The sequence below is a fragment of the Panthera leo genome, chromosome C1, assembly GCF_018350215.1.
Source record: "Panthera leo isolate Ple1 chromosome C1, P.leo_Ple1_pat1.1, whole genome shotgun sequence".
Taxonomy (NCBI): Eukaryota; Metazoa; Chordata; class Mammalia; order Carnivora; family Felidae; genus Panthera; species Panthera leo.
The window spans coordinates 157,278,979-157,294,379 of NC_056686.1; the positions used below are offsets into that span (position 1 = coordinate 157,278,979).

The 15,401-nt window shown below is 36.8% G+C and overlaps 1 protein-coding gene across 1 annotated transcript in view; it reads right to left on the bottom strand.

Annotated features, from left to right (window-relative positions):
- The window catches only part of LRP2 (LDL receptor related protein 2), a 196,937-nt gene that overhangs the window by 96,202 nt on the left and 85,334 nt on the right, over positions 1–15,401 (bottom strand). Inside the window, exons 17-24 of the mRNA XM_042949038.1 lie at positions 10,362–10,554; positions 8,488–8,613; positions 7,468–7,598; positions 4,733–4,870; positions 4,076–4,357; positions 2,682–2,921; positions 1,374–1,493; positions 1,160–1,276 (exon numbers count right to left, since the gene is read on the bottom strand). Coding sequence (XP_042804972.1) covers positions 1,160–1,276; positions 1,374–1,493; positions 2,682–2,921; positions 4,076–4,357; positions 4,733–4,870; positions 7,468–7,598; positions 8,488–8,613; positions 10,362–10,554 — 1,347 coding nt within the window. The remainder of the gene's footprint in view (positions 1–1,159; positions 1,277–1,373; positions 1,494–2,681; positions 2,922–4,075; positions 4,358–4,732; positions 4,871–7,467; positions 7,599–8,487; positions 8,614–10,361; positions 10,555–15,401) is intronic.

Below are 15,401 nucleotides of genomic sequence, written 5' to 3' on the forward strand. Positions count from 1 at the left end.
TGTTATTAATTTTCCCTCAAATGAACTACATCCAATGAAACCAGCACACGATAAGTAAACAAAGGGTGACAGTAAGTCCTTAATTCTTTGCTAAGTTTCCACTATTCATTGAAAGATGAGAGTTGCTTCCGTATATCACAGGGGTAAACCCAAGTTTCCTCCCAGGGACCTTGTAAGGCAACCACAAGTCAGTGGCAATTGGTAGTTTAACCACAAATCATCACAGAAGAATTCCATGTTTTCAACAGAAAACAGGAACACCAGTGACTATGAATTTCTGGGTGTTGTATACATCTATAAAGTATTAAGCATTTTATTTAACTTTTCTTTTTATACATAGGTTTAAAAACTTATTTTCTGAATGGGGAGGAAAATTGATAAACACCTGCTTTTCATGGTCTAAAACACCATTATTCTAACAAGTGATCAACTTAAATCCATTTGACATAATTAGTGAGCAATAAAAAATCATGTCCACTATAGGTCTCTAGCCCATGGAGATTATAAATCCATCAGATTTATATTTTATGAAGTTCTCCTTGAATCCTATGACTAGAAGGAATTTCTTTTCCATGAACCCAATTGAATTTTATCTGTATCATTTCTAAGGCCTTCATTAATATGTACCTTGCTTCAATTATTTCTTATGTTATATAATTTCTCTTACCCTACTCTAAGAACAAAGACCACACATAACATCTTAGTAGATATTCAGCAAAAAATAGCTACAAAAGAATTCAAGTCAATATCAAATACTACTCCACACCCTATCTATACCATGATTTGACCGATCTACTGAAATTTAAAAGAAACAATTAAGATATATCATTATATATAGCAAGCCTCAAAAATTTGAAACCCACGAATTTGGGATGTCCTAGGAAATATTCATAGTGAGAACAAAAATATCTAAGAAGCATGGAACCTACTTAAGAGACTGGTAAGTGCCCATTTGTAAAACCACTTGATTCACAAATTTAAGTTATTATTTGGAAATACCTAGTCAACTCTACTGTATATTCAATACTGTATATTCAATACTCTTTGATAATAGTTTGTAATTTAAGCTGTCTTCTCTCCAGTGTATGCGAATTAGAAAAAACCTGTGATAATATGAAATGACTCCTTGGCCTAAAACATGTAGGAATATGGTACTTACAACAGTCTACCTCATCAGAGTGGTCATTGCAGTCAAAAACACCATCACAACGATATATGTTGCTAATACATCGACCCTCACTGGCACATTTGAATTGGGAAGCAGTGCAATTAATTACTAAGAATGAAAAAAAAAAAGCATTCGAAATTAGCTCAAGGAAAAAATGACTACACATTTTTAAATGTCATGAATAAAAATAAAGCAATCCACTTACCACAACCATTTTCATCAGATCCATCAACACAGTCCTTGTCCCCATCACAGACAAAAGATAGGTCAATACATCGATGATCAGGACAACGAAACTGACTAGGTAGGCATGTCTCTGTAAATTCTAACGTCATTCAAAAACAAAACCAAGTAACAGTTTATTTCTTGTTCAGTGTGTACCGGACCGAAGCTGCAAAATGCTAAGGAGATACACAAGTTATCTCATTTGTACATGTGTTCAAAATTCCTTCACATCAGCCATATAGCCAAAGTCAGCCCAGAAGAGTACTCAAAGCCAGGACAGTTTGAGGGAAGAGGAATAAGAAGATTATAGGTCAGAGTCAGATTCTGTGATTAAACCTTGAAAAATACATTACGCTTACCAAAGTGAGCATCATGGGCTTGGACTGGACTATACCTCATGAATACAATTGGGTCTATGACTCTCCACCAAAGCTAAGCAACAGAGCCCAACTGGGCACCATGGTCAGCCTGACCCACATGCCGCAACAGTATATAGACAGATCATGACTGGATTTAGTCCAAACTCTAAGCAGAACGTTTCTAGAAGCCAGGGTCCTACCTTGCTAAAGAGACATACCCTTAGAGTCAGATGTGCTGGCTGTCCCATCCACAATATGAAACTATATTAAATATAGATGCACAGAATGTGAAAGCTAGAAGAGGTCTGAAAACCCATCTGCTACAGAGGGAAGTGACTTGCCTAGTCATGTAACCAAGACTAGACCTTGGTCCAGGGAACTCCATCCACCTTCAACTACTATTGTAGACACAAAAACAAACAACAACCTAAATGAAATCAGAACAGCAAGATGAAAAGCAGGCAGACAGCACCAATGAAATTTAAATTTTCTGTGCTTCTGCGCTTTATTCCCTTTTTGCCTGTATGAAACAAAAAGAAAAACCAATAGCCAAATGTCTTATATGATTTAGAATAAAACAAATTTGTGATATATAGATATATATATAGATAGATATAGATATCTATCTATATCTATCTATATATACATACATACATATAGTGGATATATAGTGGAGGAATTGTTTCCCACTTGTGTCTGGATGTTAGACACAGTCCTTTTTCTGCATCCATAAAACTCAGTGACCAGAGGACTCTAAGCATCTTTACTCTTTACTCTGATAGCCTATTGATACAGGGATTGACAGATGGAATAATGATTACAATCCAACAAAAATTGTGTGAGCCTCAGAGGAAAATGTGCAAGGCCTACTAATTGTTCAAATCTATTCATTAGGCTGACCAACCAAGAGAAGTCTGCGCAAAACTTACCGCAATTCTTCTCATCAGATCCATCTGCACAATCATTATCTGTGTCACAGAGCCAGCTCCTTGGGATACACAGATTATTATCACAGGTGAATAAGGATGCAGGGCAGGAAGTGGGTGCCTGGGACGGACAGTTCTGCTCATCACTGCCATCCACACAGTCATTCTGCTTGTCACACTTCCAGTGTTCAGGGATGCACTCTCCGTGGCTACAGGTGAACGCTGAAGATGCACAGGAATTATCTACAACGGAAACAAACTGGTCACAAAGACATTTTCTTTTACAGCCCTATTAAGTGAGTTCTTACCTTGTAAAAGCCCGGTTCTTCAATGGGAGCATATATACAAAATAAAGAGAGATGTGCACGTCATTCTTATCATCACCATTGGCTGACATTTATTTAGCAATTGTCATAAGCCAGGCATTTTTCTAAGTGTTTTATACATACTTTTTCTCTCTTAATCTTCACAAGTATACTGTGTGGTATGTATAATTATCTGCATTTTACAGATGAGGAAACTGAGGCTTTGAGAGATTTAGGAATCTCCCTAAGATTCAATCTCTAGTTGGTGTGACCTGACACCCATCCCGTACTTCTCAGCTACACTTCGTCTAATCTCAATTTCACACTTAGTCTAAAGAAACCTTGAAAAGGTGTCATTGGAAAAACACAAATTGATAAAATATTCAGGTAAAAATTTGTACATTTAAAACAAGAAGAAAATTTTAGAAATTTCAGACAAGTGGGCACTTTTATTTTCAAATCTGGCAGTCTTCTTTCTCTCCAAAAAGACAGGTTATCATTATTATTGATCTCACCTTGATAGAGAGTTCTTAGATTTCAATGATTCTTTTTTTAAATTTTAATGGAATGCTTTTGTTTTCTACAATAGCATTCATTAGGCCCCCGACTTTATACACCAGATTACCATGGAAAGAAGAATGTAAACATTAAGACCATCAGTTCACCCCTATTTTACTCCAAAGTGGGGGAAAGGAAATATACCACTTGAAATTTTCAAACGCAATTATTACAAGTACCGATTATGAAATATATTCTTTCAGATACTAAAGGTTATAATCTATTTATTCTGACTTGACTTTTGGAGGAGCTTGTAATGACTGCATTGGTCCAAACATCCAATGTCAGATAAAAACAAAATGTTGCTGAAGATAGCCCAAATCAATGGTAGAAATCAACTATAGCATGATCTATGAATGATATTTACTATCTAGCTTCCTAAAGCCTTGGGGGTACATATTAAAAAATCCGAACTTCTAGAAGATATTTTCCCCCACAGAGATAACCCAACCATAAAAAAGAAAAAAAAGAAAAAAAAGGTCCACCTCTCTGTTCTATTCGTCACTGAGTATCTCCTATGTATAAGCTACTTACTAAATTTGCCACATAGGTGCTCATCGCTGTTATCATGACAGTCATCTACTCCATCACAGCGGTAGTGACTGGGCACACATCTGCCGTTGCTACATGGAAAGGAAAGGGCACCACACTGCTCCAGGGGTGGTTCATGGGATGGGTCTTCCTGGCATGTCAAGTGATTAGAAGTCAAATTCATTCCATACGGACAACCACACACCCGCTGGAAATTTGGCACTGGGAAGCAGAAGTGGCTGCAGTCACCGTTTGGATGTGTGGGTCGGTTACAGTAGTTAGAACCTGCAAAAGCAATGAGGGAGACAGTGAGTTATGTACATTTCCACTGGGTTGATCACAGGGTTAGTGGTGAAGGAAAACAAATGGGAAAGAACAGTGTTCATACCCAACACTAAAAAGTAGCTGCTTCTTAGAAATCAACATGCCAAGTGGAACATTCAGTTTAAACACAGAAAACGTCCTAAAATGTGTTTTTCCTGACAATATCTTTAGGATTAACAAAGCTGAACAGAGATTGTTAAGTCTTACACTATTTAACTATCTGGGTAGCAGGAATATATAACAATCAGGAGCTATATTAAATCATACATACTAAAAAGTAAAGGAGCCACCATATTAAACAAAATACAACCATGTAAAAGAACTTGGCAACCTCACCAGTCTGAGTGTTGGCATCATATGATTTCACATGCATTATATTAGTGATGCCACTTCGGATAACTCTCATGTCTCCACCATCCATTTTCCTCACTCGAACGATGGCACCCAGTCTCCAGTCGGTAAAAAACACATAGTCTAAGAAGAAATACCAGTGATTAGTATTATCATCACAGCTCACTTTGGAAAATGCAATAGACTTGTAACGCTTCTTGCAAATGTGAGAAGATTCTCCCACAAATATCTGTAATATATTTCTGCGATCATTTTCTGTGACTTATTACTCTCTAGAAATGGCTCCTTAGAAGGCTACATATTTAATGATACCAGAGTTCTGGTTCAGGCAGGCATGTATGGAGTATTGTGATGGTATTTAATAGCAATTAGGTTTGGACTTCCATAGGTAAAAATAAAAAATTGGATTATTCAGTAGAGCATTAGATGTGTCTCATATGACCGAGTTCTTATCCCACCTAACGCACTAAACTTCTCAGTGCTTATAGGCAAGTACTTAACTGGATGAGGGTTCTTTTTTAGTAAAATTAAGGAAATAACTACATCTCTAAGCTCCCTTCCAGATCAACCCTTGTATATATCCCATGTCTTAATTGATGACACTAATTTTGTAGCTCTGGGGATCAATCAAATTATCCACAGAAGTGTGCCTACCTCTCCAACTGTAGTAATATTCCATGAAGTTCAAAATAGTTAGTCATGTTCCCTTTATGCTACCAGAGCAAGAAAGTAAACACACACATTTTGAATAGAATCAGTGGATTTTTCTTTTTAACAATACTTTAAAATTCCCAGCTAACCAAAAAATGCCAAAAATGCCACAAATTTTATCATTAGACCAATTTCCCTTATCTGTGGCCTAATCAATGACTAATCAGTCACTGGAGTTACTAAACCTTATCTAGACTGACTGACAATCTCAATTCCACCACTCATGAAGGTATCTTACTATACTTAAATAGATAAGAAGTTCCATAAACCTTTCACTCCTGTGTGGTGCACAGATAGCCAAGCATATCTAGTCTTTCCATAAAAAGAAGGATAATTTCTATGGTGTTGTGCAATCAAAGAATTTTCCAGGGGCCTGTGGGTGGCTCAGTCAACTCTTGGTTTCAGCTCAGGTCATGATTTCCCAGTTTGTGGGTTTGAGTCCCACATCAGGCTCTGTACTGACGTGCAGAGCCTGCTTGGGATTCTCTCTCTCTTCCCCCTCTCTCTCAAAATAAACTTAAAAAAAAAATAATTTTCTATAAGAAATTCACAATGAAGGGCAGTGTTGGGAGAAACCTATTATTATTATTATCATCATTATTATTACTATTATTATTATTATTATTATTATTTGGGGAACATGGTGCTGCTTTTGTGAGTATGCACTAAAATTTTTTTCATACTGATGAAACCAAAAGGTATTGAAAGTGCCTTTTTATTCAATCCCAAAACATTCCCTCAAGGAGCAGGAAAAATTTAACATTCTTACAATGTTCCTATGTGACATCAAATGGCTGTCTGACATCATTAGTGAAAAGGGCGTGAGTAAGTGGAAAGGCATAAATAGAAAGGGGTGAGTATGTAGAATTAACTCATCTCATCATAAAAACTTACTCTCTCAAGAGCATTTTTAAAATATTTTTAAATGCCATGCACTCCTCCACAGATAGACAGCAGGATGGAACATGCAATATATTTACTACCTATTCATTCCACACTATATGCATGGGAGAAAGTCTTTATGATTTACAGTCAGTATCTAGCCTGTTAAAGCACCTTGCTAATTATCCAGAGTAGGATGTTCCATCCAAGTACACAAGTACATATGGTCCAGGGCCTTTCGTGGATCACAAAACGGCACTAACTGGACTAATTATGGTTTGTCAAACAGAACCAGGTTAGATTTGAGTCTCTCTTCATCCTCTTGGCCTGGCAATTTTGTACAATGCACAAGCTATACAATCATTTGCAGAAACCTTGTGTTCAAGACTAAATAAACCACCTGTTTCACAATGACAAGCTACACTCAACTCAATACCACAACTCCACTCAAGGGGGGAGCCAGGACAAGGAAAACTGAAACATTGTGATCATTGCTGCTGTGTTTCCCAGAATTTCACACCCCCAAGCAATCTTTACTAGCAGCATTAAATTATCGGAAAGGTTCATGAAAAAACAACTACGTCTAGCTCTTTTTCACAAGACATATACTAATTTCTATATAACAACAATGATATCAGTTACCCAATATGTGTCTAAAAAGTTTCAGAGTCATTCAGTGCCTATGCAGTTGATAAACGTGTGTAGTAGCTTTCCCACATGGATTCTAAGAAGGTTTTTACAAAGAATAACAAAATGCAAGGCACCACAAACACTCCTAGTGTTTTATTCTTAAAAGTGATGAAATCAGTAGTTTATTTCTTTGGGGGATATTTATATCATAGAGTACTTGGGGAGTTTATAATACATGTAATCTACAAAATGCTATACCTGTATAAATTGTCAATTATTATCTAAAAGCGTCTAAAACAAAAAATTCACAAAGTGAAAATGGTCAGTTAAAAAAAAACAAATGTTTTGTCTACACATAATAGCACCATTCTCATTTTTTGTATTCTAAAGTAACCAACTTTTCTGGAGTTGTGAGATTGCCAAATGAGGATGAGTCTACTGTTAACAATTTGCAAAGTACAAAAAAAAACACACACTTTTATTGCTTCAAAGCATACCTCCAAAGACAGTAAGTCCAAATGGATGTGTCATCTGCTGTATATGGCCCAGGTTTCTTCTGTCTAAGCCATCAAAGGTGCTGTGCTCAATTTTATCAAAAAAGGCATCTACCCAGTACAACCGTAAAGCACTAAAATGATAAAATACTTAGTTATCTGTTATCCAGAAACTAGTAATGCACCCTTTCCACGGAGGACAATCATAAATGGCATGTTCAGTTGAAACATTTATTAAACAAAGTTTTAAAGATTAGATTATACTCACTAAAAATGTGATAGTTTTTGAAAATGGCATGATTTCATTCTTTTTCATCACCTTACTTATGCCCCCCACCATACGTTCTAACAAAGCAATTTTTAATTGTCTTAAAAATTTTTTAATGTTATCTTCCAGTTAGGTATTTTATTTTTCTCCTGGTTAAGTCCATAAGTTAACAAAATATTGGTAGTAATCTATGTTTAAAAGACTACATATATTTCTTCCTTTTGTCTCTTCTATAGACTACTTTGGCATTAATCTCTGTAAGCTTTTTTACCCCGTTATCTTTTCCTATGTTCCTAGATCATCAATTTCCTGAGAACTCTATCTTATACTTCAAAATTCTCCCAGAGTATATATATGCAAATACACATTTGTTAATTAATTGAAACTAAAGATTTCCTACCCACAAGATGCTCCCTATGAAAATTACGCATCACCTGGACTTCATCAAATCCCCTATCCTACTTCTAATGTGATTTCCGTCTTGCCTCCTCTGTACGGACCTCCCACAAGGTCCTATCATTCTGCTCCCTCTATCAATATCCTCAGAATGTTCATGAGTGCATTAGTTTTCATCCCAGCAGAAGTTGGCTAACTATGTGTTCTTTGTGTCCTTGTATCATACTATGTCCTTCTCCCAGTGCCAATGATGTAAAAATATCTGAGTGCAAGTAGTACCAGTTTCCTCACTCCATCATACTGCTTCATGTGGTCCACACTAAGAGGGAACTTAATAATTCACAATGATTCCTACTTACCCCCAGTCAATGGCCAACCCATTGGGCCATCCAAGAGTAGTGTTTACTATAGGCAAAAGGTTAGATCCATCACTCCATGCTCTCATAATTTTAGCAGGACGGAACCAATCAGTGAAGAATATATACCTAGAAAAAGAGGTAATAAATCAAAAATGTTAACACTGGAACAAACTACATGACTCAGATTTTCCAGAGACATGTTACAATTTCATTTTCTGTATATGTTCTTGGGCTTATGCAGAAAAAATAAAATCTGTTTAATAGGCAAGTTTAGTGTACTATCGATCTCTTAATTAAAAATTCAGTTAGCAATATATAACTAAAGTCATAAATACAATGGCATTAAAATGGGCATCCAGAGCAGAGAACCAATGTGCTAGACTTGGGACATGAAACTATTGTCACCAAGTAGATTCTTTAAAAAGACATAATTCAGGTTACATTTTAAGATTTTATTTTTTAAGTAATCTCTAAACCCAACATGGAGCTCGAAACTACAACCCCTAGATCAAGAGTCACACCCTCCACTGACTGAGCCAGCCAGGCACCCCTGGGTTACTTTAAATACTCCCAAGTTGTTGAAATGAAATAATATACTATGAGCAAGAATACAGATTTTAATCTCTCTTTCCTCTCTGGATTAAACATCTAGGTCACACTAGATAGCTCTTTAGTCATCTTCCACAAGGAAAGCATTTCATCTCGGTTGAAGAATGCACCCAAACCAACTCTCACTCTCTATCCAAGGTAAACTTTTATTCTGAGGAGTGACAAAAAGAAAAATCTAGGGGTAAAAAACAAACAAACAAACAAACAAAACTTTTCTCTCTCATGTGACCCTTAAAATTAGTCTTTCCAAAACATAATTTTCTGAAATGTGACTTCATATTATTTAAATGAAGGAGTCAGTAGGAAAGGAATTTAACAGCTCTTCAAAACCAAATGGCTAAGATTTAGTTTAAGATAAGTTCATTAGGAAATCAACTCTTTACAGGGCAATAAAATGTATTATTAATAATATCACCAGTTTTTAAATGTTTCTTACATTATTTCACAGGAAGAAATTTAAATACAAAATAAACACTCTGAGGCATCATACAGAGTTCTTTAGATACAAAGGCTTTGTAGTCAGATAGGTCTGAAATTTGAGTACTAACTGTTGTTTATCAGGTATTATATCTTCCTGCCTCACAAACCAGCTTTTGAATTAGACAAGATTATGTCAAGTGCTTACTCTGTGTCCTCCAGAAATCAGGTTTTAGTGACTTACCACTCACTTTCTTTTTTCTCTTTAAACTCCACTCAAATACAGCTACCAAGCTCAGACTTGTTCCAAACAAACATATTCGCTATTAACCAGATTTAAATAAGAAAGGTAAGAACCTAAAAGGAATAGTATAAACTGTTCTGTCTTTTCTTGTCTGACACCACCAATCACGGAATGGTTAAACATGAAACTTAGTCTGTGGTCTGAAAGACTTTTTATTCTGAAAACTACTGAATGATTAAGCAAGTTTTGCCACGCTTTGTATCAATACATTAAAGCGGGGAAAGAATTTGATCCTTTCCTGATAATTCCACTGCACATTCAATCCTTTTCTACTGAATCTGTATCACATTGTTGGTCCTCTTCAACTGTGGAAAAAAAACACACTTCAGTGAAGACTGGGAAAGCTGAAACTAAGGAGAAAGTGATTTCAAGGAGATGAAATGATTACTTAAACTTATGCTACAGGGATAAAATTTAAGGTGATTTCAATTTATGTAGTTCAATCTTATATTTGCTGAGCTTGCCAAATAAATGTGGCATCACTTTTCAATAACTTTAAAAGACATACAGTTTCAAGCTTTTCAGGAAACATGAACACACTTACCCAGCAATAGGATGAACTACAATTGATCGTGGGTTATTTAAATTCTGGATTATTGCACGTCTCGATTTATCAGCTAACCTCATGACACTGATACTCCTGTAAGAAGCATCTGTCCAATAAAGATTCTTTGAAATCCAATCAAAAGTCAAACTTTCAACACTTTCCACCCTGTTGGCGGTGAGAATTTCTCTTCCTGTAAGTTGAAATATGAACAAGGTTTAAGCTAAATATATTTTATGCCATACATTTTCCAACTACTGCATATTTAAATTGTGTCAAAGTTATAACATATTTCAGTAACCCACGTGGAATTCTTAAAAAACAAAACAAAAAAAAAACCACTGCTGAGCAACCAGAGATAAAACTAGAATCTATCCATTCCCAAAAGTTTGGATCTCAAAAAACAGATATGATTCTGATAAACTGAACCAGAAGTGGTATGCCCTACATTTACTCCCTTGTTCAACCTTCCAGAAAAAAATTTCTCATTGCAGAACATCTGAAAGAAGAGAAGATACCTGAGTTCACATATTCACAAGCACCACCCACAGAGAGCTCTGATAAGCCACCAGGTACCACTGGCAGGAGATCTCTGAGGTGTGACCGCCCAACCTTCTCAACAGCCTTTCAAACTGCAAAGTTGCCCTATTTTGAAAAGGCCAGCAAAGATTCCAAATGGAAATCAGAGGTACAGAAGGAAAAAAAAGACCACTTTTCTCTTGGTGAAATTTTTATGTCTTTTCCCCTTTTTCTTATTTTCATTAAGGAAATCTGAATCACAGTCAATAACACTTTTTGAAGTAGGGAAAACCATCGTAGTGCTTTTTCCATTCATTTACTTAGCAAATTATAAAAGAAAGTCTTCTATGTGCCAGACACCATACTAGATACTTAGGAAACATAATATTGCTAATAGTATTTGTAATAATAGCTTATATTGAGCACTTACAAGCCAGGAACTGGCCCAAAGATTTTACATGGAATCATCCATCATCACAACAGTTCAAGGAGGGCGGTATTATTAGCAACCTTATTTTGTAGATGAGGAAACTGAGTCATAGAAGAGTGAAGCATCTTGAAAGAAGTGTGGACACTGCCTTTGAAGGATTTATAATGAAGTGGAGGCAATTAAACTAAGAGGTAGAAATCAAAAAGTAATGGGTATTTTGACAGATGTGCATGGAATGGTATGAAACACAGACTCCAAATGAAGCACAAGGTGAGGTGGAGGTGTGGACAGTTTTCCCAAAGGAAGGGGTGAATTAGGTGCTGTAGGAAAGGAAAGACTTGGAAGTGAGAAAGAGAGAGATTGAGAACTCCATGTGTTTTGGAGGTTAATCAGTTAATGACAGAGGTTAAGAGAAAGGGAGAAATTTAGGTAACCACCAGACCCTGGGAGGAATGGGGGTGGGGAGGGGTGATAAGAGGGAAAGGGACAGTGGTCATGCTCTACATGCTCTAAGGCAGGAAGTCTTACATGGAGTAAAGATGTCTACTTACATCTGTTGGTTTTGAGGTAGTTGTGGGATATATGGTGAGATATGCAAAAGGCAGTTGGCATTATGGGTGTGAATCTCAGAGAGCTTGGAGGGAGATTTATGGAGGGATATTTATATCACCTGAAAAAAGCCTTCCCTGATCTTTCCCTCATTTGCCAGGTTAGGAGGAAAATCATTCAGTAAATGCCTTACCATAAGTCTCCCCATTCTAATTTATAATGGCTACATAAATGGTAATCCAAGACGCTGAAGGTGCAAAATTATGCAGAAAATAGGAGAAGAGACCCACATGCTGAACATAGAGAACACGCCTATATAGGAAACAGGCAAAGAAGGAACGACCTCTGAAGAACACCAGAAAGATAAGGAAACGAGATTGGAGGTGACCAAGATGAGAAGAGTGTGAAGTGACATAGTTGGCAGATTGAGATGGAGTGAGGAATAAGTGGAAAGTATAAATGTGGAAGTGAGAATAGGAACATGTAAGCCAATGTTCCAAGAAGTCCAACCATGAAATGAAAGAGAGAGAGAGCTGTAACTAGAGAGACACTTGGACTGAGATGTGGGTTGCACTTTTAGGATGGGAGAGATTTGATCATATCGGAGTCCCTTGAGAGCTTCATTCAGCTGATCTTGACTTTAACCTGATTTCTGACAACTCGTTCTCTACATACGTACTCAATGACACTTATTCGTGGAAAACAGCAGTGTAAAACCTCTCTCACCAAAGCATACTATAGAGTGTTTTAAAAGGTAACTTCCTCATTATGTAGACTGACAAAAAGGGTGATGAGAATTCCAGTTTGACAAAGCAGAAGGAAGCTGCTCTGTAGGAGACTGAGCCTACATGTGGCAAAAAACCTAACTCTGCTTTTTGGTGAAAGCTAACATTGACTGGAGTTCTCCAAGCTCAGTGGACCTAACTCTAGTCTTCAGATAGATGCAGTCTGGTTGAAAGTAGAAGACTGACCACACATCTTTTCTCCTCTTCCTTCCAAACTCTACTAACATGACAACAAAGGCACAGCAGATAAGAGATTTTGACACTTTGGAAGAGAAAGGGACTGCAGGTAATAACTCACTAAGGGCGGGGGTGGGGGGAGGGGGGAGGAAGATGCAAACTAAGTCCAGCAGGGGGAAGACCCACACACACACACACACACACTTCAACATATTCGTGGTCAGAGATACCGGGCTCTGCAACACACAAGGGTGAAGAACTAAAGTGCTTAGTTACAAGTTGGTATTAGAAGCAGTGAGACCACCAGGTCCTTCCCGGATCGTGAGCAATTCTGCCACTTCTGTCCATCTACCTCTTCTAACAGACCAGCAATCTTGTTCTCTGGAGGAAATGATGCAGAGACGCTGTGGGCTCAAAGACACTACAATGCACAACGGCACTGCATCTGCTTGGTGGAACAAAACTGAATACAGGCAAATTGTGTGACTAGTGAACTGAAGGGTCGGTCCTTGGCCCCCTGTCCTCTGTACTTCTCCTATAACACAGACGGCAAGCTACCTTCACCACCTCTTAATCCCCATACCAAGGAGAATGGAGACATCTAATAAGGACAAAGGACTATCCCTAGAAAAAGATTTACTAATATTGATGTTTGGAAGCTCCCCAACAGAAAGTCTGCCTCAATATCTGAAGTTATCCAGCTGATGAGGCCCATACAGACAGAAAGACCTTCTGTTGTCTTTTTCTTTTTTCCTTTGTTCATTTGTTTCTTAATTTCCACCTATGAGCAAACCATACAGTATTTGCCTTTCTCTAACTGCCTTATTTCACTTAACATTATACTCTCTATACTCATATACTCTATACTCATTATACTCTCCTGTGTTGAAAATCACAAGATTTACTTTTTTACGACTGAATATCATTCCATTGTATATATACCACATTTTCTTTATCCATTCATCTATTAATGGACATGTGGGCAGTTTCCATAATTTGGCTCTTGGAAATAAGGCTGCAACAATTAGGGGTGCAGATATCTTTTCAAATTAGTGTTTTCATTTTCTTTAGGTAAATACCAGTAGTGGAATTACTGGGTCATCTGTTAGTTCTCTTTTCAATTTCTTGAGGAATCAATTTACCTTCCCTGCAATGGTGCATCAGGATTCCCTTTACTCCACATCCTTGCCAATACTTGTTATTTCTTGTCTTTTTGATATTAGCCATTCTGACTGGTAGCAGGTGATGTCTCATCATACTTTTGATTTTCAATTCCCTAAAGATTAGTGATCTTAAGCATCTTTTCATGTGTCTGTGGACCATTTTGGACCATTTTGATGCCCTATTTAAGACAATGTCTATTTGGTTCTGCTGTCCATTTTTTAATTGGATTTGACTGTTGTTGTCGTCATCATTACTGAGTTAGACTGAGTTCTTTATGTATTTTGGATATTAACCCCCTTAACCAATATATAGTTTGAAAATATCTTCCTCCCTTTCTGTAGGTGGTCTTTTCATTTTGTTGTTTAGTTTGCTGTGCAGAAGCTTGAGTTTGATGTAGTCCCATTCATTCATTTTTGCTGTTGTGTTTGTGCACAAAAACTTATTGCCAAAACCAATACTAGTGAACTTCTTCCCTATGTTTTCTTCTGGGAGTTTTATGGTATCAGAAATAATTTTTTAAGTCTTTGATCTACTTTGGTTAATTTTTGTGACTTGTGTGAAGTAAGGATCCAATTCCACTGTATTACATGTGTTTCTCCAGTTTTCTCAACACCATTTGTTGAAGAGACTATCCTTTTCCCATTGATTATTCTTGAAACCTGTCTCAAATATTAGTTGGCTATATATGCTAGAGTTCAGTTCTGCGCTCTCTATTTTGTCCTAATTTTCCATTATTGTCTTTCGTGGTTCCCTACAAATTTTAGGATTGTTTCTTCTATTTCTATGAGGAATGCTTTTGGTCATTTGATAAGGATTGCACTGAATCTGTAGATGACTTTGGGTATTATGACCATTTTAATAATATCAATTCTTCCAGTCCATGAACTTGGGATGTTTTTCCATTTGTATGTGTCTTCTTCAATGTCTTCCATCTAAGTTTTGTAGTTTTCATTTTACAGATCTTCTACTTCATTGGTTACATTGATTCCTAAGTATTCTATTCTTTTTGATGCTATTGTGCATGGAATGTTTTGTTTTTATGTCTTTTTTGGATGCTTCATCATTAGTGTAAAGGAAAGCAACTGATTTCTGTATGTTGATTTTCTGCTCTGCCATTTTATTGAAATTATTAATTAAATTGCAACAGTTTTTGACTGATTCTTTGGGATTTTTTGTATATATAGGGTCAGCAGCAAATAACTGCCTTTTTGCTGCTTTCTTTCTAACTTGGATGGCTTTTACTTCTTTGTCTTACCTAATAGCTCTAGCGGGGACTTCCAGCACTATATTGACAGAGGGCATCCTTGCCTTGTTCTTAATCTTAGGGGGAATGCCTTCAATTTCTCTCCATTCAGTATAATGTTAGCTGTGTGTTTGTTGTACATGGCCTTTATTATAGTGAGATATGTTACTTCT